Source organism: Mauremys mutica, chromosome 6 (assembly GCF_020497125.1).
Source record: "Mauremys mutica isolate MM-2020 ecotype Southern chromosome 6, ASM2049712v1, whole genome shotgun sequence".
NCBI lineage: Eukaryota > Metazoa > Chordata > Testudines > Geoemydidae > Mauremys > Mauremys mutica.
The window spans coordinates 90,612,252-90,638,429 of record NC_059077.1 but is presented as its reverse complement, the minus strand read 5'-3'; the positions used below and the strand labels follow the sequence as shown (position 1 = coordinate 90,638,429).

General features: G+C 46.1%; 1 protein-coding gene across 3 annotated transcripts in view; it reads right to left on the bottom strand.

The window, feature by feature from the left end:
• Positions 1-25,812, bottom strand: part of PGM5 (phosphoglucomutase 5) — a 136,289-nt gene extending 110,477 nt beyond the window's left edge. Inside the window, exons 1-2 of one of the 3 annotated variants that reach the window (XM_045021931.1) lie at positions 25,698-25,749; positions 24,668-24,750 (exon numbers count right to left, since the gene is read on the bottom strand). In XM_045021931.1, the coding sequence (XP_044877866.1) occupies positions 24,668-24,750; positions 25,698-25,734 (120 nt within the window). In that variant the 5' untranslated portion in view covers positions 25,735-25,749. Of the gene's footprint in view, positions 1-9,966; positions 10,639-24,667; positions 24,751-25,697 lie in introns of those variants that run through there. The other 2 variants (XM_045021932.1, XM_045021930.1) reach the window with 2 other exon arrangements.
• Between the last annotated feature and the right edge of the window lie 366 nt (positions 25,813-26,178).

The window sequence follows — 26,178 nt, the reverse complement described above, 5'->3', positions numbered from 1 at the left end:
TTAGCAAAAAAACAGATTATGTAAATTGTGTACTTTTTTCAACTCTTACAAGTGGTTTTCCACTGTCCATCACAGCTTTGTGCTTTTAAACTGTTCAGAACATTACATTTGATTAACTGATCTTTCTATTTTGAGATTTGGGATATTAACCTCACATTCCCCCCACAATTTTATGCTGCTGATATTCATGGCGACTGTACATGTTTTTGTTGGGGGAGGGGGAGGCAGGCAAAGAAAAAAGATTTCAAAGTGGTGTTAATTAACTACAGAAAGTCTTCAAAGAGTGTTTTATTCCTTAACAAAATACATATCTACCCTACTAGAACTGGTTGGGGGGAAAAATCCTGCAGAAAATATTGATGAAAACAAACAAAAGCTTTTGTCCCCAAGCAAACAAAATAAAAATCCCAAAATGTGTGGGTTTTTTTTATTTTTTTTCAATGTAAAGTCAAAAGTTTCCATGGAAAGCAAACACTATCTGTGAAAATGTTCATTTAGTTAAAATCCCAATTTTCTGTTGAAAACCAGTTTTTCACAGAAACTTGTTTTTAATCAGACATACTGGAGGCAGTATATGTGCCTTTAATATGAATATTTGATACTGAATTTTGCATCTGCTTAATAGATGTTTTGAACAATGTGCTTTCTATTCCAGCTTCATGAGATCAGTCCTTCCACACATGGTCCTAAAACTGAATAATTAAAATCAGCCTCCACAAATGTGGAACTTAGTGCAAGTACTACATATATACACAGCTGGTCATTTGTGCTATCAGCAAGAGAGTGGGAGAACACAACTTTATTTATTCCTAAACCTTACAGTGAGTGTCATTTGTGCATGTTGTTGGAGTTGCATGAATCGATTTGTTTTTGTGGGATTCTCTCAGATGCTATCAGCCTTTGAATTAACTGTATCACTGCTGGACTCCCCTGCAACCTCTTCCAGACGGCAGAATAAAGCAGTCTTCTTCCAAGTGTCAACATTTGAAATGCTGTCACTTCACTGCTGATTAACAAACCATAAGGGGCAGTACTAAAAGTACATTTTTTCCAGGCTGGACATTTTAGTTCATTCAATGTGAAATGAAACGGATGTTTTACTAACTGACAGTTGGGGATTTCAAACTGCTTCACAAACACTTTCCACTTTCCCTATGCATAACTGCTGAAATACAATCCCTCTGAGACAGAACAAGGAAGCTATTTTGCAGGGCAAAATTGCTTCCATTTATTGTGGCCTGATTTTTGACAGATGCTTTTTTTTCCCCTTAGAAAATGGACAGGTTAAAAAACTTCATCCACCAGGAGACGAGCTGAAACCATCAGAATCTAAATAAACATTTCAGACCAGTTTTAGACCCAGGTTTGTGAGAGGAAAGGCCAGCATTTTTACTACTACACCTCCTACTGCTTTATTCCACCCAGTACTGTGCAACTAATTATAAGCGGAAATAAAGAAATAGAATTCTGAGTTGTTTTGAATTAGATTCTGTCCTTTTATGGCTTCTTTTCTGTCTGTGAGGCTGCTTATAGAAAGCATGCCACTTCTCTCAAGATCTTTATATTGGTGTTGTCACTTAACCACAACTGCCAAATAACCCTGAGGGGTTTGAGAAAATACACAGAATTGCTTGACAGAGTGCAACAAACTTTCTGCTAGCCTCCACAACTCTTTATGTATGAATATTTCTTTAAGGAACACAGAAGCATGTGGAAAACATATTTAAAATGTCTGTTTTGCATCTCAGCCCCCCCACATACATTATTTTAAAAAATAATGAAGCATGTAGAACGGCTGCCATCTATGGCAATGACTCAATCTTCCAACTACAGCTGTCAGAGATGTGTGCCAGCTTTTAAACAGAGTTGCATATATACAAGCCAAAGGGAGTTGACAGGAATTATACTTCACAAAATGCATGAGAACAAGGCTGAATCTATAGAAGTGTTCAACTATGAATGCATATCTATTGCAGATCAGGGTAGATTACATCAACATATATGTCCAGTTCTATATTCCTGAAGAAGTTTTCTGTTTTGATGTTTTTGTACACCAAACCAAGTTATTTTAATATTAAACAAAGGAAATCTATTCAACATGACTCAGAATGCACAATTAATGTATTATACAGTGTGATCTTTTAACTGCTTTGTAATTTATATGTATTTCTGTTTACCTGACACTGCAGATTCTATTCTCCCATTGAAGTGGATGCTTTAATTCCCATTATTAACATTAATCTGAGTAAATTCCTTGCTCTCAGGAAGTAACCTACAGGCATGGGTCCTGGAACTACGGGTGCTGCACCCCCTGGCTTGAAGTGGTTTCCATCATATATGGGGTTTACAGTTTGGTTCAATGGCTCTCAGCACCCCCACTATACAAATTGTTCCAGCACCCTTGAATACAGGGATCTCATTTCTACACTAATGATGTTGAAGTGACTATACAAGTTCGGATAGCTAAGTATTTGTGCTGTGTATCAATAACGATCCCCACTGCAAAGAACTCATCTCTTGAATCCTTGTGTGAAGCTCTGAAGTGCCCCCGTGAAAAGGCCTGAAGGCTGTGAAGAACTAAGCAGCACTTGCATATTAGTCATCCCCATGGAGCCTCTTCACTCAGGTATTTCACACACACACACACACACACACACACACTCTTGTCTCAGATGCTGCATGTTTTGTGTCAGAAGCAAACATTAAACTGACACTTAATTTTTAATCTTTAAATAATCGATTGTCAGATTTATTGACCTGACATTTAATAATCTGGTTTGGAAAAGTCAAACTGGTGCTCATTTACCCATTTCTAATTAAAGCACAGATAATATGCCCCTCACATTACTTGATACTGCTATGGCATGAAAAGCGTACCTCTGGCATGCAAAGATTTCAACTGCTGCAAGACTACAATCATTTAAAGTTCTTTATAATACTACACTCTGTATTGTATTCCATATTAGTTTCTGTCATTTTGTATATAGCATCTGCAGCAAGACCAGACTTTTAGCAAACTTAAGGCTGAAAGAATGGCTACCCTAACAAATACTTTGCCAGATTACTTTTAAGCATTGCTGCCACATGCAGCTGTGCATTTTCAGACGATACAGTAGATTAACATGGAGTCACTTATTTTTTTTATTCTCCCAGTAATCTCTCACATGCTTCAGTCAATTAAGCTTGAAAACACATGAAGCAAGTAGATTACGTCCTGAACACTGTGGATCTCTGCTTTCATATCCTTTACTACGGCCTCCCCTGTTTTTGTGTGGCCGAGCAGCATGCTAGGGGGGCAGAGATAGTATTAGTTATTTATACAGTACCAGCAGGGTTTACATGGAAGATAATGGAAAATACAAACAATGTTGTATTAAAAAGACAACTGGAAACTACCCAAGGCAGCGGGCAGGCAAGTTAAACTGCTAAACTCAAGCATTACTAAGTGTGGCAGTACATCCCTCTCTGTGGAACACTGCTATGCAATACGGGGGGCTGAGCGGGGGGAACCATGAACTGCATTGCAGGGTTCCTATCTGCCCAGTGAGACCCAGTGATCCCATTTGTAAACTTAAACCTACCATATACTCTGAATCAGGAATCGGCCAACCATCAGCTGTTCACATCACAATAGATGGGGGTGGGGGGCTTTCACCCTGATTCCTTCTGACTTTAGGACACCAGCACAAAATCATTGCAGTGCTGAGCAGGAAAGCAAGATCATGCCTAAGGTGGTTCTCCTACCTCATAGCACTGTAAAGACTGCTTCTTTCACATGGCTATTGAGGCAGTAAGCAGGTGCAGAAAGCGGGACATGATTCTCTCTGCTCCTGCAATCGCTTTTACGGCCAAATCACAGCATCCTGGTTCTGTTGGGTCTCTTTTCCCAAAATCCAGCCCATCAGCCAGGTATCTTTGCAGGATGTGATTACTAGCCGGTCCCATATGGGCCTTCCACATGCAGCTCAAGAGCACAACCAGCAGCTAGCCACTGCAGGCTAACCCATCCCTACTCTGGTCGCACATAATTCAGAATCAAACGAAGTATACATTGGCTACCATGCTGAGTGAGCCAGATTGTGGCTGCCCTGTAGTGGGGCCCACAGACAGAATGCTGGGTGACTCACAAAACAAGAACAAGGGGGCATCCAGGCCACTGAATGACAACACATTTAAAGCTGATAAAAGAAAATATTTTATTATTTTTACATACTGGAGGCATGATTTACCATAGGACTGGCTGTGCCTCCTCCATGGTAGAGATGCAAGCCGAGTTTGACAGCACAATTTGGCCAACACCCTCCTGGAACTCTGGCCTGGGTAAAGGCTCTGAATACAATTTCATCAAGGCATCCCTAGGTTTCCTTTGATCCTTCTCAGGGGCAGCTCACGTCTCTCCCTGCAACACCAGTGCCTCTCCTTTGAGTGAATTCCTTCTCTCCCAAGGAGGGGGCTCTTCTGCCTTCAGGAGTGATCCCTTTCTCTCCCCTGCTTTCATGGCTAATAACACAAGGAGTTATCCAAGCTGATATGATGATAAATTAGCTATGTCCCCAGAAAGGTTAAGATACTTTACCAGCAGACATATTTTCACTGTAAAAGTATACAGTATATTGTTAGTATTAGCTCAAAAATCTAAAGTAATTAAGCTTTCTGTGATATTAGAGGAAGTGGAGGTGTAAGTTTGCTGTGGAGGTGAAGAGTCATTGTGTGTGGAGGCAGGAAGGTATTTGAATGTCAGTGTAGCCTTACCTGTTGGTCTCCTGGAGTTGTAATGACATCATTGTCAGGGAATGTATCCGAGTAACCTTATATCTAAGAGTTTGTGTGGGAATTGTGAGGAGAAATTTGCCCCCTGACAAACACAACTTGGAGTGACATTAACAGAGCAAACTCTGTGTCTGGCAAAACTTCCCATAATTCAGCAGGGGAGCTCTGCTCCAACAAAGCACAGTAAGTTTGTCAAACTGACCTGGTAAGAATGGCCAGTGAAGACCCAAAAGGAGTGCTGGAGTGCAAAAGGGAGGGCAAAATGGGGGATGTGACAGGGAGATTGAAGGGATGGGAGAGAAATAGGCAGGGATACAGGCATAGGCACTGACTTCCCCTCTGCCCAGTGAGTGCTCGATCCTCCCTCACCCTTGGCCCTGCCCTGCCTCTTCTACATCTCCTCCCCTGAGCGTGCTGTGTCCCCACTCCTTCCCCTCCCTCCCGGAAAGTCCTAAGTGCTGCCAAACAGCTGTTAGGCAGTGAGGGGCAGGGGGAAGCACTGGGTGGGAGGGAGAGGGAGGAGCGGGGATGCGGTGTGATCGAGTGGGGAGGCTTGGCTGCCGGTGGGTGTGGCGCACCTGCTAATTTTCCCCATGGGTGCTCCAGCCTCAAGCACCCACAGAGTCGGCACCTATGGACACAGGCATCTAGCTAACAGGAAGTCTTACCTCTGGTGCTACCTGGACCATTGGTTCACCAATCCCTGATCCTCCAGCTCCTCTGATTCCTGGTGCCCACCCTCCTGGTTCCTCAGCCCCTTAGGCCTCATGGCCACCACCTCCTCTGTACTCCTGGTTCTCCCAAAGGGAAGGTGCTAGCTGGCTCACACTAGTGTTTGCGGAGCTAGACCCGGATCCACAAAGATGTTTAGGCTCCTAATGTCCATTGACTTCAATGAAAGGTAGGTGACCTTTGTGGATCTGGGCCGTAGTGGCCAGCTAGGTTACACGAGAGGAGAGCTCCTGCTGCAGCATCCTGCTCCTGGCTCAGAACACCAGGACTCCCTTGTTTGGTGAGCCCAAACAGGTCTTCTGGGCAGTGATGGTAGGGAGAGCTACTTTCTGCTGCCTTTTCTTCCAACAGTCATCCTAAATGCCTACCCACAGCCTCCTTCAGCCTGCCTCCACACTCCTCCATAGCTAGCCACCACAGATGCTTTCATCCTCATGCCTCCCCAGAGTTCTGCTCATGCCCTATACTTCCTGTGCCACTTCACAAAGTCCCTCACTGCCCAGAGCCCTGTGCCCTCCTCCAGTAAGCTCTTTACACATAATACTTGTCTGTTTCAAAATCTCTCTCGTCTACCAGCTCCTGATTGCTAAACTCATTTCTAAAATATGTTTTCACCAAAATAACTTTTAAATGTTAACGTCACATCAGAGATATTGTAAAGATGAATTACTGGGTACAATTTGAAATGTGTACAACTTTTACTTTCAAAGTTAAAAGAACCCAAAGAAAGGACTGAAAAACAGGTTTAAAATTTTCATAACGTTTTTTCTGCAAAAATTAATAAATTACTACTAAAGATTACATAGAAAATTTAACTCTCTCGAAGAGTTATTGTGACAAATTTGGAGAGTTAATAAATTATAATATAAAATAGAAGGATTTTGGTCCTGCTTTAAGTGGAAATTTCAAGGCAACATTAACTATGGCTACATAACCAATATCTCCAGAATAAATATATGTACCCATTTGTACATGTGAAAGAATTCATCAGAAGAATTGATCATCTTATGCTTCTCTGAGATTTTTGACAGCGGAGCAGAATGTACTGCAAGCAACTGCAGCACTAGTCACTATAAATAATTTGTTTGACACTCTTGTCTTTTTCCCATACATTTAGGTCTAAAAACAATAGAGAAGAAATTATTTTCATGGTGATATACACACAGCACAAGGTCAAAACATGTAAGTGCTCTGACTGTGAAAAATAAAAAACTTACTTCACTTTCACATTCTTGAAAAATATCCATCCTGCAATAAGTATAAACTTGATATACACCTACTGAATCTTCAGTCATTCCACAGGGTTCAATTTTCTCATGCAGAGTCAAAAAGCATTTCTCAGCTTCCCTACCAACCTCAGTCTAAAATAAGGAGTCAAAGAGCATGATAAGACTGCTTCTGTGGATTTTCAGGATCACCCTCGTTATACATAAAAAAATCTCTACCCTGCTGAAGTCTCACGGCACATCCTAAAGGGCATATCAAACGGCATTAGGCATACAGCTCAGGCATTAGATACGCATATGAAAGGTCAGATTACAAGTAAGAATCCTTTACATTTTTAGTATCTATTCAATACCACCCACATCTAAAAGCATTTTCCCCCTTCTTACATGATGTCTCTAATTCTGGCTGCTCCTTTTTCTCATTACCACTTGCCTGTGATATTAGATTAAAAGTTCTTTGAGGCACGGACCACCTTTTCATCGTACGTATTACAGTATCTAGCACAATGGGGCCTTGATCTCTGAGTGGCACAACTGAGTGCTACCACAATACAATTAAAATACTAATAAATACAAATTCCTTCTGGATTGAGATGAAGAGCCAAATACAACTGAAACATTTTCCCCCCAGGTTTAAATAATCTGTTTTATCGCCAACACATAAAATATTAAAATCCACAACAAAATAAAATATAACATTTAGAGACAAAGAAAGCAATACATGCTCATCAGACCATCTGTGGTAAATCAGAGGAAATTACTGCCTTTGATAAGTGGGTTTATGGGCATGTCTCTGCGTCTTTGTTACTCAAGTAGTAAATTACAGTTAAAATTAAAGCTAACCCCATAAAGTCATGACACTACATTTTGTCATTTTGAGATAAAAATCTAAGGGAAATAATGAGGAGACGTGCAGAAAGGAGGGTTTTAAACATGGAAAAGGAGGATGAGAAATATGGCTCAGATCTTTGACAAGAAGGAAACGTGGGTGTAATATGTGAAGGATGTGGGAAAAGGGTGACCACGGATGGGCAAAGGATGGCGTAGGGAGAAATGAGTGTTGATGCAATCGGTGCAGTAGTGGGGAGAAGAGTGTAGTGGGTGGAGGGGTGCTAAAGAGGGAAGAGTGGTTTCAGAAAAGGAAGAACATGGGTGCAACGGGTGGCAGGACAGACAAGGGAGAGAATGGGCAGATGCAGCATGTGAAGAAGAGGGAAAGAATGGAGGGCTAGAGTAGGGAGGTGAGGATGAAAAGTGAGAGGAGGAAATCATGGATGAGTGCAGACAGGGAGGGGAAAAGAAGAGTGAGACTGCAATAGGCTGATGGATGAAGGTGGGGAATAAGGGGATTGTAATGTGTGAAGGAGCAAAAGAAGATATAGAGATGCATTATGTGGATGGGCATAGGGATGACAGTGGAAAGGGTGCGGGAATGCTTTTGGTGGAAGGGCACAGAGAAAATGGGGGTTCAGTAAGTAGGGTTGCCAATTTTGGTTGGATGTATTCCTGGAGATTTAATCACATGACATAATCTTTAAAGATAAATGTTTAATTCCTGGAGACTCCAGGCCAATTCTGGAGGGTTGGCAACGCTAGCAGTAAGTGGAGGGATTAGATAGATTGGTGGCAGTGTGTGCGTGATACAGAACACTGCCACCATAGGTGCCGGAATTAGGGGTGCACCCCCTAGCTTGAAGTGGTTTCCATTATATACACAGTTTACAGATTGGTTTAATGGCTCTCAGCACCCCCACTGCACAAGTTGTTCCAGGACCCCTGACTGCCACAAAGATGGGTGGGTGCAGTGAATAGACGAGGGGAGCAGTGGGCACAAGAGTAGCCCTAGAGCTGCAGTGGGCAGGTGGGGGTGCAGACAGCACAGGATTGTGGATGGTGGGGAAGTGGAGTAACCCGGGCTGCACAGGATGGCTGGGGGAAGCAAAGGACATGGGGATGCAAAAGGTGCAGTGGGTACATGAGGGACAGAGGTCATGGGGCTGCAAAGAGGGCAAGGGACTGCAGAGTGGAGGTGACATGGGGAAATGGAGGGCATAGGGGTGCAGTGGGTTGATGTGGGAGCAAAGGACATGGGTTTGCTGTTGGTGGATGAGTGCAGGAGGAGCCACCGAAGGGAATGGAGGGATGCAGGGGTTGCAGAGGGCATGGACCTGCAATGGCAGAATCAGGGCACAGAGGGCATGAGGACTTGATGGATGGATGGATGGATAGTGGGGAGCAGAGGGTACAGGGCTGCAGTGGGTGTGTGCCTAGTGGAGAGCAGAAGGCATAAGGGTGCAGTGGGTGGATCGGGGCATGATTGGTGCTGCAAATGGCACAAGGGTGGACTGGGGCAGGGAGAGGCAGAGGCCACAGGGCTGTAGCAAGTAGGTGGATAGTGGGAAGCAGAGGACCCAAGGACTCGGTGGGAGAATGGGGAAGAACTGGGTGGGTAGGGGGGTGCAGAGAACAAGGGGGGTGAGTGGGTACAGGAGAACAGTGGGTGGATGCGGGGGATGCAGAGGGTACAGGGCATGGGGCAATGGGGTCCTGAGGGCAGAGTGCACCAAGGGCACAGGGGGCAATGAGGGCATGCAGGAGGGGGGTGCTGAGGCCCCAGGGGAGCAGAGGGCACAGGGGCAATGGGTGGGGGGGGTACAGAGAGCACAGGGGGAAGAGATGAGGGGATGCAGAGATGGGGTGCTGAGGCCCCAGGGGAGCAGAGGGCACAAGGGCAATGGGTAGGTGGTGCTTACGGCCCAGGGAGCAGTGAGGGAATGCAAAGAGGGTACTGAGGGCCCAGGGGAGCAGAGGGGGAAATGGGTGGGGTTGTAGAGTGCACGGGGGGCAGTGAGGGAATGCGGGGGGGATGCAGAGGGCCCAGGGCAGCAGAGGGGCAATGGGTGGGGGGTGCAGAGTGCACGAGGGGGGCAATGAAGGGATGCGGGGGGTGCTGAAGCCCCAGGTGGATCAGGGGGGCAATGGGTGGGGGGTCCAGAGCGCAAGGGGGGCCAGTGAGGGGATGTTCCCCGGGGGGGAAGGGTTGAGGCCCCAGGTGGATCAGAGGGGCAGTGGGTGGGGGGTGCCGAGCGCAAGGGGGGCCAGTGAGGGGATGTTCCCGGGGGGGGGTGCTGAGGCCCCAGGTGGATCAGAGGGGCAGTGGGTGGGGGGTGCCGAGCGCACCGGGGCGGCGGGGAGTGCGGGGTGCCGAGGGCTGGGAGCCGCAGCTCGGCTGGCTCACCCCGTTGGCCGCGGCCATCTGCACGACGATCTCGGTGGCGGTCCGGCTGAAGTACCTGCCGTCGCTCCCCACCACCATGGTGCAGCCCTGGCGGTCGCGCAGGTCGATGGAGGAGAGCAGGCTCTGCACGAAGTTGGGCAGGTAGTTGCGCTGGCTCTCGAAGAGCCCCGTGGGCCGCCGCAGCCCCCCGCCGCCCGTCGGCTTCTGGTCCTGGTAGGGGGCGGTCTGCACCGTGAGCACCGGGATGGGGCTCCCCTCCATCGCTGCCGCGGCCGCCCCCCCAGCGGCTCCCAGTCCCCTCGCGTCCGCACGGAACCGGCCGCCGAGAGTTAATCCAGCCCCGCGGCCGCCTGCCTCCGGAGCGGGGCTCGCCTCGCCTCAGCTCCACGGCAGCGAGCGCCGCCCCCGCCGCCTCGGGCTCGCCCTGCCCCGGCCCGAGCTCGGCGGACTCTCGCCTCAAACACTGCTCGGGAAACTTAGCCGGGAGCAGAGGAGACCCCGGGGCTCCTCCCTCCACTGCGCGCTGGGCGGCGAACTGGCTCCTCCTTTTGAACAAGGACACCAGGGGCTTGCCAGAGCTTTGCCCCAGCCCAAAATAACCCTGGAAAGAGAAGCTGAGAATTGTTTTCCCCTGCCAGAGATGTAACTGGAGGCGTGGGGGGCTGAGCGTCACGCATTTGTTCCAGGGGATCACGTACTGTCAGCCCTGGAGCTTTTCCTTCTTGCACACAGCAACCCCAACCCCTGGTGGCTCAGAAATCGCAGCAGCTGAACAGCTGGGGATTTCAAGCACCGAGTGCTGCAGCGCTGTGTCAGATCAGTAATAATGTCATGAGAATTTTCACTTCTGTGGCACCTCCCATCTGAGAATCTCACCGGGCTTCACAAATATTAATGAGGGACCCAGGAGAGCTCGGGAAAAGACAGATAGGGAAACTGGGGAATAGAGGGCCTCCAAGGCAGCCTACGGGAGATTCAAGAACGTAAGAGTAGCACGAAATCAAATCCTGTGCCCCCTGCTTAATTTGTGATGAAATAGGTGCTGGGGCTCAAACAATTTTTTTTCCCATGCATCAAGCCCTGAGAGTTGATGCAGCAGAGGTGCCAGGGGTATGAACTGCCAAGCCTAAAGGAGACAGGGCACAAATTAAGCACTGCCTGTGACTTTACTACAATGCCATCCTTGCACACCGACTCTCCCAAAAGGGGACATTTCATAGAGGTCTGCTGCACTGACCTTCAACGACCCATGATACTAAACCCAGGGAAATTTAATGGATTTCTATTCTAATAATTCCAGTGCTGAGGAATAGTTTGGTACAGAGACAAACAATTGATCTACCTGCCTGAGGTTTCCCATTTAGAAAATTGAGGTCACTTTCTCACAAGGATGTTGTGAGGACTGGTGAATTCATAGGTATAGAGTACTTTGAAGAGTAATCAATGAGAATAAAAACACACAAGAGTTTTAAAGGCTAGGCAGAGCTGGTAACCTACAGTTAAGATTGACTTAAACCAGGTGTGGACAAACTACTGCCCCGGGGGGCCACATCCGATCCTCCAGGAATTTTAATCTGGCCCTCAAGTTCCTGCCGGGAAGTGGGGTCCGGGGCTTACCCCGCTCTAGTGCTCCAGCCGGGGAGTGGAGTCAGGATCTTGCCCCACTCTGCACAGCTCCCGGAAGCAGTGGTACGTTCCCCCTCCGGCTCCTATGTGGGGCAGCCAGGGGGCTCCGCCAGGGCCGGTGCAAGGATGTTTCGCACCCTAGGCGAAACTTCCACCTTGCGCCCTCCCCCCCGCCCTGAGGCGCCCTCCTCCCACGGCAGCTCCCCATCCCCCACCCTCCGCCCTGAGGCACACACCCCAGCCCCAGCTCCCCCTACCTAAATGCCGGCAGCGACCGGGGCAGCCGAAGATCCGGCCGCCACGGTCGCTGCCGAAGAAAATGGTGCCCCCCAAATCCTAGCAGCGGTCGCCTAAATGGTTGCACCGGCCCTGGGAGCTGCCCACTGTGCTGCAGTGCCAGGGGACTAGCAGAATGGAGAAATGGCCAAATCATTAGTGGTCTCAATAAGGAGAGGGGCAGAATCATTGGAATTATGGGCGTGAGGAGAGGTGAAGAAGAGGCAATGAGGAATTGGGGTAAGGAGAAAAGGAGGGTAGAGGGGAGAGCCACCAAGAAGTAGGTTGCGGGGAGGAGAGGTGCAGAGCCAGGAACAGGAAATTGAGGAGTGGGTAGTTAGAAGGGACATCGTGTGAGTGTGGAGGGGGGGGTAGTATATAAAGATCTAGACAAAAAGCAGCATACATTTAAAACAAACCAGCCAGATACTAAAGAGGCTAGTCTCAAGTGTCTGTATAACTCAGGGATATACTGGCCGTTTGCTTGGAGTCCAATCTCAGTTTTATGGTTGGCATGGCACTTATATAGCATTTTAATCCATAGATATCATCTCAAACTGTTTTGCCAGGGACAGTAAATATCATTATCAGCATTTTTACAGGTGGGGAAAATGAGGCACAAAGAGGCACTATGACTTCCTCAAGGCCACCCAGCAGATTGGTGGTAGAGCTGGGGCTAGATCCTAGGTTTCCCAAGTTCCACTCTTCTGCCCTACCTGCAGCACCAAGCTGCTTCCTGGGGTGTCCGTGGTTGGAATGACCTGGAGGTCATTAATCCTGGTGCAGGGAGTGGAGGGTTACAAACCTCAATGGGAGGAGGGTTCTAGTATGGAAAAAACTGAGACTCCCTGGACTAGACATCTAACCATGGATATTTGCCTTATTCTCTAATATGTGTTAATTTCAAGAGGCTGGCGTTTCTATCTGCACATTTTAAAACTTAATATTTCCTTTGATTTCATCAGAAATACAGAGCCTACTATTGGACATATGGTAGTTGTGTACTACAGTCTCAGCCTCTGCCTTACGCAGTCACCGGTTATAATATCTAGAAATATAGCACTCTCTTTGGTGGCCATAATTAACAAGCTTCCCTGGAGCTGGCAGCTAAAAGAAACAACCAGGCATTTATGTTCCACTACTGTGTTACCAATGTACAGCCCAAAGTCTCCAATTATCAAGCTACAGCTGAGGATATTTTTTCCAGTTTTATCTGATATGGGATAACAAAAATGCAGTTTAAAAGGATTAAGCTATACAGTGAATTGTTAATTTAATGCCAGCTAGAAAGAGTGAAATTTAGACCATGAAATAATATATCTGCCAAGCTTCTGAAGTATACCAGTAGGAGACCATTTGGAGAAGGCCATTCAGTTGGCACCATCTGTAAGGCATAGTTTGTCATAGTTATAGAGCGTGATATCATCTGAGCATAATAGCCTTGAGGGCCTGATTTTCAGAGGTGCTGAGCATCTGCTTCTCCCCCTGACTTCAGCTGGCGCTGTGCTTTTTCTTGCACCTCACAAAATCAAACCTTTATTCTATGGCTGCTTCAGCATACGATTTTTTTTTCAAAAATATATCCTGTCAGAGTTTCAGTCAAATGAATCAAGCTTTCCAATATTCCTTTAATCCATGAGACAGAGTAACCATAACTGGAAGTGTATAACTTCTAGATTACCGTATATGGGGAAATCTCTTGCTAAATCACCGTTTGGCAACATGTTGATTCTTGGCAGCACGAATAGGTTCTCTCACAGAATGTGTCTCTGCTGCACAGGGGAGAGGGAGCGCGGAGAGTACACATGCAATTTCACACAGGATAGTATTGGATATGTTCTACATTTGCAATTAGAAACTGTGTGTAAACTGCTTGACTTCAATGGGAGAGGTGGGTGTTCTGCCTCTCAGGATCATGTCTTGCCACACAAGGAGAAAACACAAGTTCTGACAAAAAATACCTATAAGGAAGACCTAGAGTGTGCTCAGACTACCTGTCATGGCTCAGCCATGGAATTTAATTCATTAGTTAGAACAGATAAATATAGTTATAATGCCCCCTTCTTCCTGGTGAACAACTTGTCCAAAGTGGATCTCAGACATCTCTGGGGGTTTTTTTTGTTTTAAATTTTATCTGCACCTCATCCACTTTAAGCCTTAGCCACATGACTCTATTCTAACATCTTCCCACCAGTCCACATTCCCTCTTACTTACCAGTTGTACCAGGTATAATTAATGAAGAATCTATTTCGCATCCTGCACTTTCCAGAAGTGTTTGTAATAACTTCCATGCACAGGAAAAATCTTGCATAGAGAAGTAAATCCCAACCTGGACTTGTTTAATAAAACAAACAAAACAAACAAAAAAACTTTATAGCTGTGGAAGGCTTTTCTAGTGGCAGAGGAGAGCATGCTTCCCTTGCAGGTAGTGCATTTTATAGCTCTGAGACTGGTAGCTTGCACATGCCTAAGATTTTGTATACAGTTTACAGGTTATTTTAACTATTACCTGCAATCTTTTTTCCTAACATCTAGTAAAAAAGCTTTACCAAACAGCAGAAAGAAAACCTGTATCATATAAGAGCTAAAACAACAAAACCCAAGTAATATTTACTCCAACCCTAATGCAACAGGGCCAATGTAGGCAGACTGATGAATCTGCAGCTGTAATATGTATGTGTGCATGTCCTTTACTTTATCTGATTTCAGACCTCCACCAGAAGTCATTATGTCCTGATCCTTTCTCCTGTCTACACAGCCATTTTGCAAATCCAGCATGTGGAATAAGTGGGTTTGAGCCTTGACACATCTGTTCTTATTTGCAATGTACACCGCTACCCCAATATAACACTGTCCTCGGGAGCCAAAAAATCTTACCGCGTTATAGGTGAAACCGCGTTATATCGAACTTGCTTTGATCCGCTGGCGTGCGCAGCCCCACCCCCCTGGAGGACTGCTTTACCGCGTTCTATCCGAATTCCTGTTATATCGGGTCACGTTATATTGGGGTAGAGATGTACTTCCTTTTCAGGGATGGCTCTAGCGATTTCGCCTCCCCAAGCACGGCGGCACGCCCCGGGGGGCACTCTGCCGGTCGCCGGTCCCGCGGCTCCAGTGGACCTCCTGGAGACGTGCCTGCGGACGGTTCGCTGGTCCACCGGAGCCGCGGGACCAGCGGACCCTCCACAGGCATGCCTGCAGGAGGTCCACCGGAGCCGCCTGCCGCCCTCCCGGCGACTGGCAGAGCGCCCCCCGTGGCATGCCGCCCCAAGCACGTGCTTGGCGTGCTGGGGCCTGGAGCCGCCTCTGTTCCTTTTCCTTCTACATAAGCAGTGAGTAAGAAGTGAACCAGATTTAAGAAACCTAGTGGAACATGTGGAGTAGCCAGTGGTCCACTTGATAGCTTGTTTGCACATGGGAAGTGTTGCACTAGTGACTGCTCCAGGGGAGAGGCTCCAGAAGAGAGACTCCAGGGAGCACCCTTGTATATCCCCAGGTAGGACTTTATAGAGGGCTTAATGTGGCTATATGAGACTATATTTTGTTTCCTCACCACTGTTGGTCTTCGTATGAGCAAAATGCCAAGCTCCTGTTAAGAAGGTAGGAGAAATGGAATGTGACTGTGAGCTGCTGCTCCTGCTGGTCACACTGCTGGCAAGACAGTTTGAGCCAGCAAGTGAGTTGCTGAATTGCCCCAGGACTAGGGTCAGAGCAAAAGTAGTTGCTTATGCCTATGTTCAATTTTGCTTCCTCCCCACACTGGCAGGAGATGCTCAATGATGTTATTGCTCATACAGGGCCTGATTCTGGCACCCTTACTCATCTTGAATAGTCCCTTACTCCATGAGCATTCCTGAGTTGTCCTATGGAACGACCCAATGCAAATAAGAGTGTCAGAATTGGCCCCTCAGTAAATATACCCAAAAGTGAAAAGCTGTAGGTAAAACATTAGTTCTAAGTTGCCCACAGAGTATAAGTCTTAATTTGTACCTCCTTGTTTTTAGGGGTTTGAGTTAGACATTTATCCCTCAACTTTCAAAGTTTTACAGGAGATTGTGTGGTTTAATCCTGTGCATCTCTGAATATTTACGGCTGAATGTTATTTTCACACGTTTCTCTGATTTTGTTTAATACTCTGCAGGGCCGGCTCCAGAGCCCAGCGGGGCAAGCACCCGCCTGGGGCGGCCCTTTCCCGGGGGGGCGGCAGGCTGGGCCGGCGGACCTGCCGCAGTCATGCCTGCGGGAGGTCCACCGGAGCCCCGGGAGCAGCGGACCTGCCGCAGGCATGACTGCGGAGGGGACGCTCTGCCGGCGGCTCCAGTGGACCTCCCGCAGGCATGACTGCGGACGGTTCGCTGGTCCCGCGGCTCGGCTGGACCTCCCGCAGGCATGACTGCGGCAGCTCCAGCAGAGCCGCCGGACCTGCGAACCGCCCGCAGCTGCGGGAGGTCCAGCCGAGCCGAGCGACCAGCGGACCCTCCGCAGTCATGCCCGCGGGAGGTCCGCTGCTCCCGCGGCTCGGGGGCGCCTCCTGGGCATGACTGCTTGGGGCGGCCGAATTTGTAGAGCCGCCCCTGATACTCTGGATTTTTTTTTGTAATTTAACATACAGTGGCAGGCATCTTTATAACCTATTTTTCATATTATACATTACTAACAGTGTCTGAAGCTTTAATCAATCAGTTGTCAATATGACAATTGAGTTCTTAAGGAATTATTGCTGTTCCAATCTGTAGCTTGGCTTTTATGAGCCAATTTGGATTCAGGTCTGTGTGAAAGGATTCCTTAATACAATGTAATGGCTGTGTTTCAATAATTAGAAACCCACAGCTGTGGTGGAGAAGGCTCTTTTTCTGGAGGTGTAACTTTGAGAAAACAACTCCACAGGTTTCAGAGTAGCAGCCGTGTTAGTCTGTATCCGCAAAAAGGAGTACTTGTGGCACCTTAGAGACTAACAAATTATAATTCTCAGCAGATCACAAATACTTGCTCTTGATAAAGTTTTGTTGCCAGTGTTTTAATCCTTGCTCTCAGACAAAGCAATGTTTAGCCTGCTTTTTCTATTCAGTTAATAATAGAGTTGGAAGAAAATGGCTTTCCTGTCCCATGCAAATTTCAAGATTTTTGGAAATTTTTCATATCCTGAACTGGGAGGAAAAGTTGAACCCTTGAAAATTTTCACAAACTGAAAACCTGACAAAAAATAAAAAAAAATTCTGATCAGGTCAATAAAATGTTTTGTTTCAATAATTTCAAAAAATTTCATTTTGATTTTGACCTTTTACATTTGTCAACCTTTTAAAATATAAATTAACTTACATTTCAAAATAAAAGTAATTTTAACTGTTTAAAAAAATGTGAAAAAGGAATGTTTCAACAATAAAAATCAACTTTTTTTAAAACTAAGAAATTAGTTAATACCATCCCTTTCCTGCAACTAGTTTTGGTTTCAATTAATGTTTTTCCATTAGCAAGTGTCAATTTTGTTAAAAAATTCTTGACCAGCTCCAGTCAATAACCCTTTTCTCTTATTACTTAATTCCACCATTAAATTAAAAAGAGAAATGTCCCATTGAAGTAACTGGAAAACCTAGTTCTGTGGTGAAGTGAGAATGTGACCTCAAAACATGTCATAATAAGGATTAGCTAGTTAGTATTGTGTTAGGGAAGGGTCTGTCCATTTTTCCATTGCAAACACTCTTTGCATGAAACAATTGTAAAAATCTGCTCCAGTTTAAAATTCACATATCAACCCAGGACTGCTTTATATTCTTTAAAAATGCAATTGGAGGGGCAAATCCTGCCTGCTCCACTATGGGTGCAGAGAGCCACCGGCAGTGGGATCGGTGCAGTTCTGCTGCTGGGGAGAGGGGGCCATATGTGCTCCCTCCAGTGCCAAAGTAGGCCACAGCAGCCAGGAGCAGTAATTACAGAGAATCCTGTGAATCCTGTTCAGCCTCCACAATCCCAGGCTATAGTATGATCCTTATAGGGAGACTATTATTTAATTGCCAAACTCTATAACAAGTGTTTATTGACCATGTGCACCCTGAGGTTTTTTCAAAGGCTTATCAGGGCCAGTGCAACCTATTAGGCAACCTAGGCAGCCGCCTAGGGCGCTGGGATTTGGGGGGCGCCATTTTCTTCAGCGGTGACAGTGGCGGCCGGATCTTCGGCCGCCCCAGTCACCACTGGCATTTAGGCGGAGGGAGCTAGGGCAGGGGGGCGCAGGGAGGGCCGCCTGCAGCAAGTAAGGGGGGGGTGGCACGCAGGGGAGCTGCCGCAGGGGGGGCATCTCAGGGTGGGGGGGGAGCTGCCACGGGGGGGCACCTCAGGGCGGGGCGGGGGCAGGGAGCTGCCGCAGGGCTCGGGGAGGGTGCAAGGTGGAAGTTTCGCCTAGAGCACGAAACATCCTTGCACTGGCCCTGGCAGCTCCTGATCCTTTCCTCTATGGGAGCAGTGGCTACTTCACGGCCCCTATATCCATAGGACTGCAAGCAATGCTGAGGTAAGATTTACAAACTGAGTCCATAAAAAGAGAGGATAAGAATATTTAATGCAAGTGATATTAGCATGTCATTCACATACAATAAAGGTAATTTTTATGGCATTTGTTTATGCTATCTTGGCAGGAAAAACGTTCAGGATTTTTCTTTAGTATGTTTCCCTCCCTCTCTCTTTCATCAGGGATGAAATAACCTTTCATCAACTAATCAAAATATCTACCTAACAAATATTTAATAACTTCCTTCTTTAGCCAGCAAATTTATTTTATGGTTCTTTTATAATTCATACCCTAACAGCAATAAAGCCCATTTATCAAAATAAACCCAAGTATCTGCTAATGATTGTCTTGATCTTTTAAATGCCTTTGATTTCCTCTTTGGCTATTAATAGAAACAGATATGATATAAGGGCAATTATTGCTTCATTCTTATTGTTTGAATATTTTAAATTACACAGCCAAAGGAATATTGCAATAACACTGAGGCTATGTTGCATAAAGCTCAGGCCTATGACAAAAACAGTATTAAATTAATGAGAAGGTAATTATTCTGTTAATCAAAAGGAATCGTTTCAAATGGCACCAGAAATTCAAAACAGACCAGATTAATCCTCTGAGTTCTATATTATCATTTTCAACATTAATCATTAACTCTAGAAGCAATGTAGAAAGTAGTCAAACAGCACCACCTGCAGTGAGAATATTTAACACCGCCCATGTCAATGTCTGCACTGATCTCTCCCTGTGAAAAACAGGCTTCATTTTGTCTCCACCACATTATGTTGCTCCCTCTGGTGTGCAGAGGTGAAAAGCACGGAGACCAGCTCATGCTGATTCAGTAACTAGTACAGGGGTAGGCAAACTTTTTGGTGCGAGGGCCACGTCTGAGTATAGAAATTGCATGGCAGGCCATAAATGCTCACAAAATTGGGGGATGGGGTGCGGGAGGAGGTGAGGGCTTTGGCTGGGGGTGTGGGCTCTGGGGCGGGGCCAGAAATGAGGAGTTTAGGGTGCAGGAGGGGGCTCCAGGCTTGGGCACAGGGGTGGGGTGAGGGCTTCAGCTGGGAGTGTGGGCTCTGGGGTGGGGATGAGGGATTGGGGGTGCAGGAGGTTGCTTTGGGCTGGGATGGAGGAGTTTGGAGGGTGGGATGGGGATCAGGACTGGGGAAGGGGGTTGGGAGTCAGAGGTGCAGGCTCTGGGCGGCACTTACCTCAAGCAGCTCCCAGTAGCAGCAGCAGCAGCATGGCCCCCATCCGGCTCCTATGCAGACGCACGGCCAGGCAGCTTTGGACACTGCCCTGTCCGCAGGTGCCGCCCCTGCAGCTCCCATTGGCCACAATTCCCAGCCAATGGGAGCTGTGGGGTCAGCACATGGAGCCCCCTGGCTGCCTCTACATATAGGAGTCAGAGGAGGGACATGCCACTGCTTCTGGGAGCCGCGCAGACCCCTAACCTCAGAGCCTGCTCCCTGGCAGGAGCTTGAGAGACGGATTCAAATGTCTGGAGCGCCAGGTGTGGCCCCCAGGCCATAGTTTGCTCACCCCTGAACTGGTATCAATTCCACCACCTCATCTTAATTAGGTGCCTTTATTTGGGTGTATAATTTTAGGTACCTAATTTAAAAAATTTTAGCCTCAGCCTTTCTGTAGATCCAGTTTCCTGGGCCAGATTCTGATTTAAATTGTACACATGTAAATCCAGAGTTACTCCACACTCTGGATTCATGCAGGTGTATCTGAAATCAGAATTTGGTGCCGTCTCTGTAAAATGGGAGTAACAATACTTACTGGTATGTTAGGAAGTTAAATAAACTTTCTAACAAATAAAAGAACACAAGTTGCTGGAAGGCCTTTGTGGGAGCTGCATGGGGTGGGAACTGGGAAGTATATGGAGCAGTCCCACTGAGCTGCTTGAGCATCCCCTAAAAGTTGTGGATAGAGGCCAGTCTCCACACTTACCTTGCATAGGCAGGTGTGGAAGGCTGCAAAAGCCACGGACTATGAGACTGGTGTGAAGGCAGATCAAGTGGTCCCAACTCCAGGCACAAATGGCGCAGAGGAGCAGCGGCTTTTGTTCCAACACAGACTACAAGATTCCCACTCAGTGCAGCGTGGCCGTAATCCCTCTCTTTCTCCTTGTGCAACTTAAAGGAGGAGGGGTTGTGAAGTCTACATGGAACAGGCCCCATGTGCTCCTAGTGGCACAAGCAGGGACTTCCCCTTGCAGCAGCTTCCACATTTGGGGCAGCAACATGGGCGGCGGGTAACAAAGGCAGGAGAAGGCTCAGCCTACCAAAACTGCCTGCGTGGCCCCGCCCACAATCCACCCCCCGGTCCTCTCCTGCTTCCCGCCGTGGCTCTTCTTTCCCACTTTTAAAAAGTGGGCAGGCCTGACCCATCCCCTTTTCACCAGGGCGGACCCTGCCCCCTTCCCCTCAAGTCCACCTGCTGGCCAGGCCAGCCCTGGGAGAGCCACGGCATACCCTCCACCTGCCTGGGATGCGGGGGAGCAGAGAGCAGCTTCTGACCATGTCCCCCCCCAGCCTCCCGGGGCAGGAGGAAGGTTCACGGCCCCACGCCAGCCTGCACGGCTCTCACCGACCCGTCTCCAGCGGGTGCAGCCCGGCCATGGTAATAGCCCTGCGCAGGCAGCTGTGAGGAGCTGCAGCCCCTCCGCATACCCCGGGAAGGGGGGGCTGCTCGGGCCACCACAGCTGCCCGCCCGGCTCTTATCATGGTTGGGCTGCAACTCCGAGGGCCCCCTCCCAGCCAGAGCAGGGTTGGGGAGAGCTGCACAGGCAGCTGTGGGGAGCCTGCCCCCCCCACACACTTTTGGGAGGGCTCCAGCACCCTTGCCCCAGGCTGAGGCTAGTGGAGCATGCTCTGGACTGGAGCTGGCTGGGGGCTCGGGGCTCCGGCGGGAGGGCCCCAAGCAGAAGGGACTGGCTAGCCTACCCATGCCCACTGGTCACCCGCCATCCATAGGTGGGAGTTTTGCGTTCCCTGCAGCCAAATGCTGCAGCCCATTTGCATGTCCTTTCTAATCTCAGCAATCTATTTGCATCAGTTTACATTGACAAGCCAAGCCATTTACACAAGGAAAATTAGTGCTACTTTGCCAAGGTTTCCTATTTTGTATTCTCCTTTACAGGACTCAAAGGCCTGCTCTTTTAAAAAGAGGCTCCCGTCCCCACAGCTGACAAGCTCAGGTCTGTAATCAGGACAGAGCAAGTAGGGCAGCTACCCAGGGCACAAAGTCATGGGGGCAGAATAATGACCAAAAAAAGTGGTAGGGAAAGTAGTTTGCACTTGCTCACCCCAGGTGCTAAAATACCAAGTTATAAACACTGGATAAGCTCATCAGCATGTGGGGACATTATTCATTATTGTGGTATATCTCAAGCATAAGTATGTTGTAGCATAGCCCCATTTCCCTCCCTCATTGCTGCTTAAAAAGGACAATGTCCCTCTGCCATGTACATTGGCCAAACCGTACAGTCTCTACATAAAAGAATAAATGGACACAAATCAGACGTCAAGAATGATAACATTCAAAAACCAGTCGGAGAACACTTCAATCTCCCTGGACACTCGATTACAGACCTAAAAGTCGCAGTATTACAACAAAAAGCCTTCAAAAACAGACTCCAACGAGAGACTGCTGAATTGGAATTAATTTGCAAAATGGACACCATTAAATTAGGCTTGAATAAAGACTGGGAGTGGATGGGTCATTACACAAAGTAAAACTATTTCCCCATGTTTACCCCCCACACCACCACCACTGTTCCTCACAACTTCTTGTCAACTGCTGCAAATGGGCCATTTTCATTACCACTACAAAAAGTTTTTTTCCCTTCTGCTGGTAATAGCTCACCTTAACTGATCACTCATTAGAGTGTGTATGGTCACATCCATTGTTTCATGTTCTCTGTGTGTATTTTCCACTGCATGAATCCGAAGAAGTGAGCTGTACCCCACGAAAGCTTATGCTCAAATAAATTTGTTAGTCTCTAAGGTGCCACAAGTACTCCTGTTCTTTTTAAGAAGAGTGGTATTCATCTGTTCCACTCCATGCTGAGTAATGGAAAGGTGATTATGACCCATGTTTTATAAATATTAGCTGTATTCTGACAGATTGCAACGTTAGTCTTTAAATTAAGTTCATGTTTTTCTTTTCTTTCTGCATTGTTGAAACTCTCTTATGATATAGCTATATACTATACCAGCTATACATGTGGCTCCAAACAATTTTCAAGAATTTGACAAGAGTACACACTTTTTTTTAACAATGCAGGGTAAGGATTTCTGAAAACAGATGAGTTAAGAAAGTGGACTAGTTCCTCAGCTGGTATAAATAGATGCAGCTCCATTAATGTCCATAGTGAATATTTAGAAGGGAAACGCTGTGCATACATATGGTACTGCATAAAAATGATGCCTGACTGTCTATAAAAAACAATACTCTCGTTATTTATTACTTTTCTAAAATTATCTATAAAAATGTCCTCCCTTGTTATTAATTAGGGGTTGGGAGAACTGAAGCTTAGTTTTCAGCCTTGTTTGATGTCATCGTCCAGTCCTGCAGTAACTGATTTTGGTAAAGTTCTCCAGCCAAAAGATGGAAGCTAGAATATTCCTGTGTCAGATGTAAAATACAACCCAAATAAACATAAAAAAAAAAATCCAAATGGAATTTTTCCCCATTGTCGTTTGTCTGGGAAGGAGCCAGCTAATATAGTCATAATAATCTTTCCTCTGAGAAAACACTAAAACGAGTAAAGGATTTAATTTTTATTAACACTATCAAAAGAATATTCCCTTCAAAATGATCATATTTTATGTATAGTTTATATGCTGTCTTATTTATTTTACAGTAAAGTTGTGAATATAATTAACACATACAAATGCAGTGATTCAGAAACAAAAGTCCCATTAGTCATAAGATTCTACTGTGCACACATTTAAAATTGCAGCTCTCTGGGCCTATTGGCCCATTCCTTTTTAGGTAGAACTCCTCACTGATTTCTGTGGGGACTTCTGCATAAAGATCTCAGTTCAGCAAAGCACTTAGGCCTGATCCAAAGCCCACTGAAGTCAATGGGAAGATTAAAGTTAAGCATGTGCTTAAATGCTTTGTTGGATCAGGACATAAAAGACTTATGCTATGTCCCAGCATTACTGACAATTATAACCATGTTGAACAGGTCATCAAATTAATGTTACCACTAGAGGGAGCAAATACCTGTTTGCTGTGATGTTTTCAACCTCAAGCAGCAGAGTGAATAGGAAACAAAGTTAGGCTAGGAAATCTCAAGCCAATATAGCAGGTGGAATAAATACTCATTTGAGGCCAGATACTCCTCCCATTGAAGAGAACAGCAAAGCTCTCACTGAGCAAGAGCAGACCTGTTGTGTTTTGAGAATCCTTTTCTGTTTTGGTCTCAATAACACACTACTGTGATGCACATTATTAACAAGTAGTATTAATCCAACCCTGCTCTGAATGAAGAACTTTGAGCTATACAAACTGCTTTCAAATTAGATAAGCCTCTGTCTTGTGCAAAATTAATAATAAAACAGAATCAATTATTTTCAGAGGCTTACAATCATCTTAGATTTAATTGAAAAACATCCATATCTTAAATTTGTAAAAGATACAGTCAATTAGCATTACTTGCTCACTGGGCTAGAAAGAAGTCACCAAAAATAGTGTTGGATTTGCACAAATAGATATCCAGGCAAGGATTCAATGTTAAACTAGTAGGGTCTCCAGTTTCCTTGAGTTAAGACAACAGAATTTGGCCCACAAGGAAATTTTTCCTTTGCAAAACAATAGAAGGTATTTTTAAAGCAATCAAAATATATATTTTTAGTACATTGCTTGAAATATTTATACAGGACAGTTTTCTTACTGCTCTATAGTGACAGATACAGAGTCCAAAACACAGACTTTCATATAGTTGTAAGTACAGGCCCACTCCTCTACGCAGAATGTCCAGTGAATTTACTGGGAGCAGGCCTTTGTTCATACCTCTTGATAGCTCTGCCAGAAATGATGCCTCTGGTCCAGAGGCAGTAATTTGTGAAGCAATTGGGTCCAACAGAGTTGGACTTGCTCTCTGTTTTATTTGTATGTACATACCAGACTACAAGCAACTAAAGGACTTTATATAAGAAATAGATAAAAAATAGAAGTGTAACAGCTTACAAATACTTGATAGTGAGAGAGGTGTGAATGGCTACTCAGATGGAGCATAAGTCATAAATCAGACAGCCTGCCAGAAACTGACCTGAGAGAAGAGAATCACCAATCCACTGTCCTCTTGAAGGGGGCTGAAACTTGGGAGTGAATTGTTGCAAACTGCAGCAGTCTCTTGCAGAGAAATAAACACCCAGGGCTTGAGTCTGATCTCACTCACATTTCACTCTGACTTATACCAATGTAGTTGCAATGACTTCAGGAGTAATTCCCAATTTAGGCCTCACTCCTGCAATCACATATATTAGCATGGCCACCTACACTCATAGAGTCTCATTGACTCCAATGGGGAGTGGGGAGGGCTCCATGTGGGCATTCCCTATGCAGATTTGAGTGCATGACTGAGGTTTTATATGGAGTTAAGTGAGAGTAGAATCTTGCCAAGAATGTATTGTTTACTATTTGATACATTAGGTAATCCTTAGTGCCTATCCAAAATGAGAGCTGATGCCTATGAATTAAAGCAGTGGTTCTCAGCCTCTTTCCTACTGTGAGTCCACGTTACAACAGAAAAATATTCAGGGCCCCCTCCAGCATATGCCAAAGGAAAGAGGAGGATCACAGCCCTCAGCTTCAGACCCCATTGAAGGATAGGGGTGAAATCTTGGCTCCACTGAATTCAAGAAAAAAAATGGTTGGAAGCCCCTCAAATAACATGCAAGCCTCAAACATACATCTTACTCTTCTGCTGCCTTTACAGTACAGGATTTCCTGATTTTAAAGAGAGAATGGATGTATTTTTCATAGTATTTCACTGCAATAGTAGTATAGCAACACAAAACAAAGTTGTTGTTTTTTTATGTGAAAAGGTCTAGATTTTATCATTAATTTTAAGAGGTGGAAGACAGATATGTTTGTTTTATATTCGGGTTTTATGGATTTTGTAAAACCCTGCGGGTTTTTTTTCCTGTGAAACTCAAGCTGGTCACTTCTTTTGGAGCTATGCGTTCTCTTTGTTTTCCAGTTTAAGGAGTTTCGCTCTAGGTTAGTTAGTTTCTGGATGCTTTGGGAAGCGTAAGAAGGGAATTGCTGTATAAAGAAGGCTTCCCATAATCTCTTACCTTTGCGTCTGATCGGAAACGTACTGTCAGCCGCCATGGACACGAGCTCATTGTGCTAAACCCTTAGTACGAAGTTACATTGTCACGTCTCTCGCTAGGTAATTAGGAGCTGGCCTTAAATATCACTCGTCCTGCGTGTGGTCATTTTCTCCCCCCCTTGAAAAGCAGATGCCACGAGTTAAAAAGACCTGACCTGACCAGTGAGCACGTCCTGAAGTGTTTCTCTGCTAACGCAGTAGTTTATGCTGCCAGCCTACGCAATAAGGGCCGGATCCATCCCCTTTGATGTCAATGAGACTCTTTCCATTCGCTTCACTGAGCGTTGCCTACCACATCATATTGACCGCAGAGAAAGATTTGAGGTAGGAGGCGGGGCTGGTTTTGTGTAATAGGGGAGGGGGGTTGCAATAATCTTGATCACCCTTAATGTAGCCTTGAGGCGCTTCTTAAACGTCTTTAACTACTCCACCAAAGGCTATTT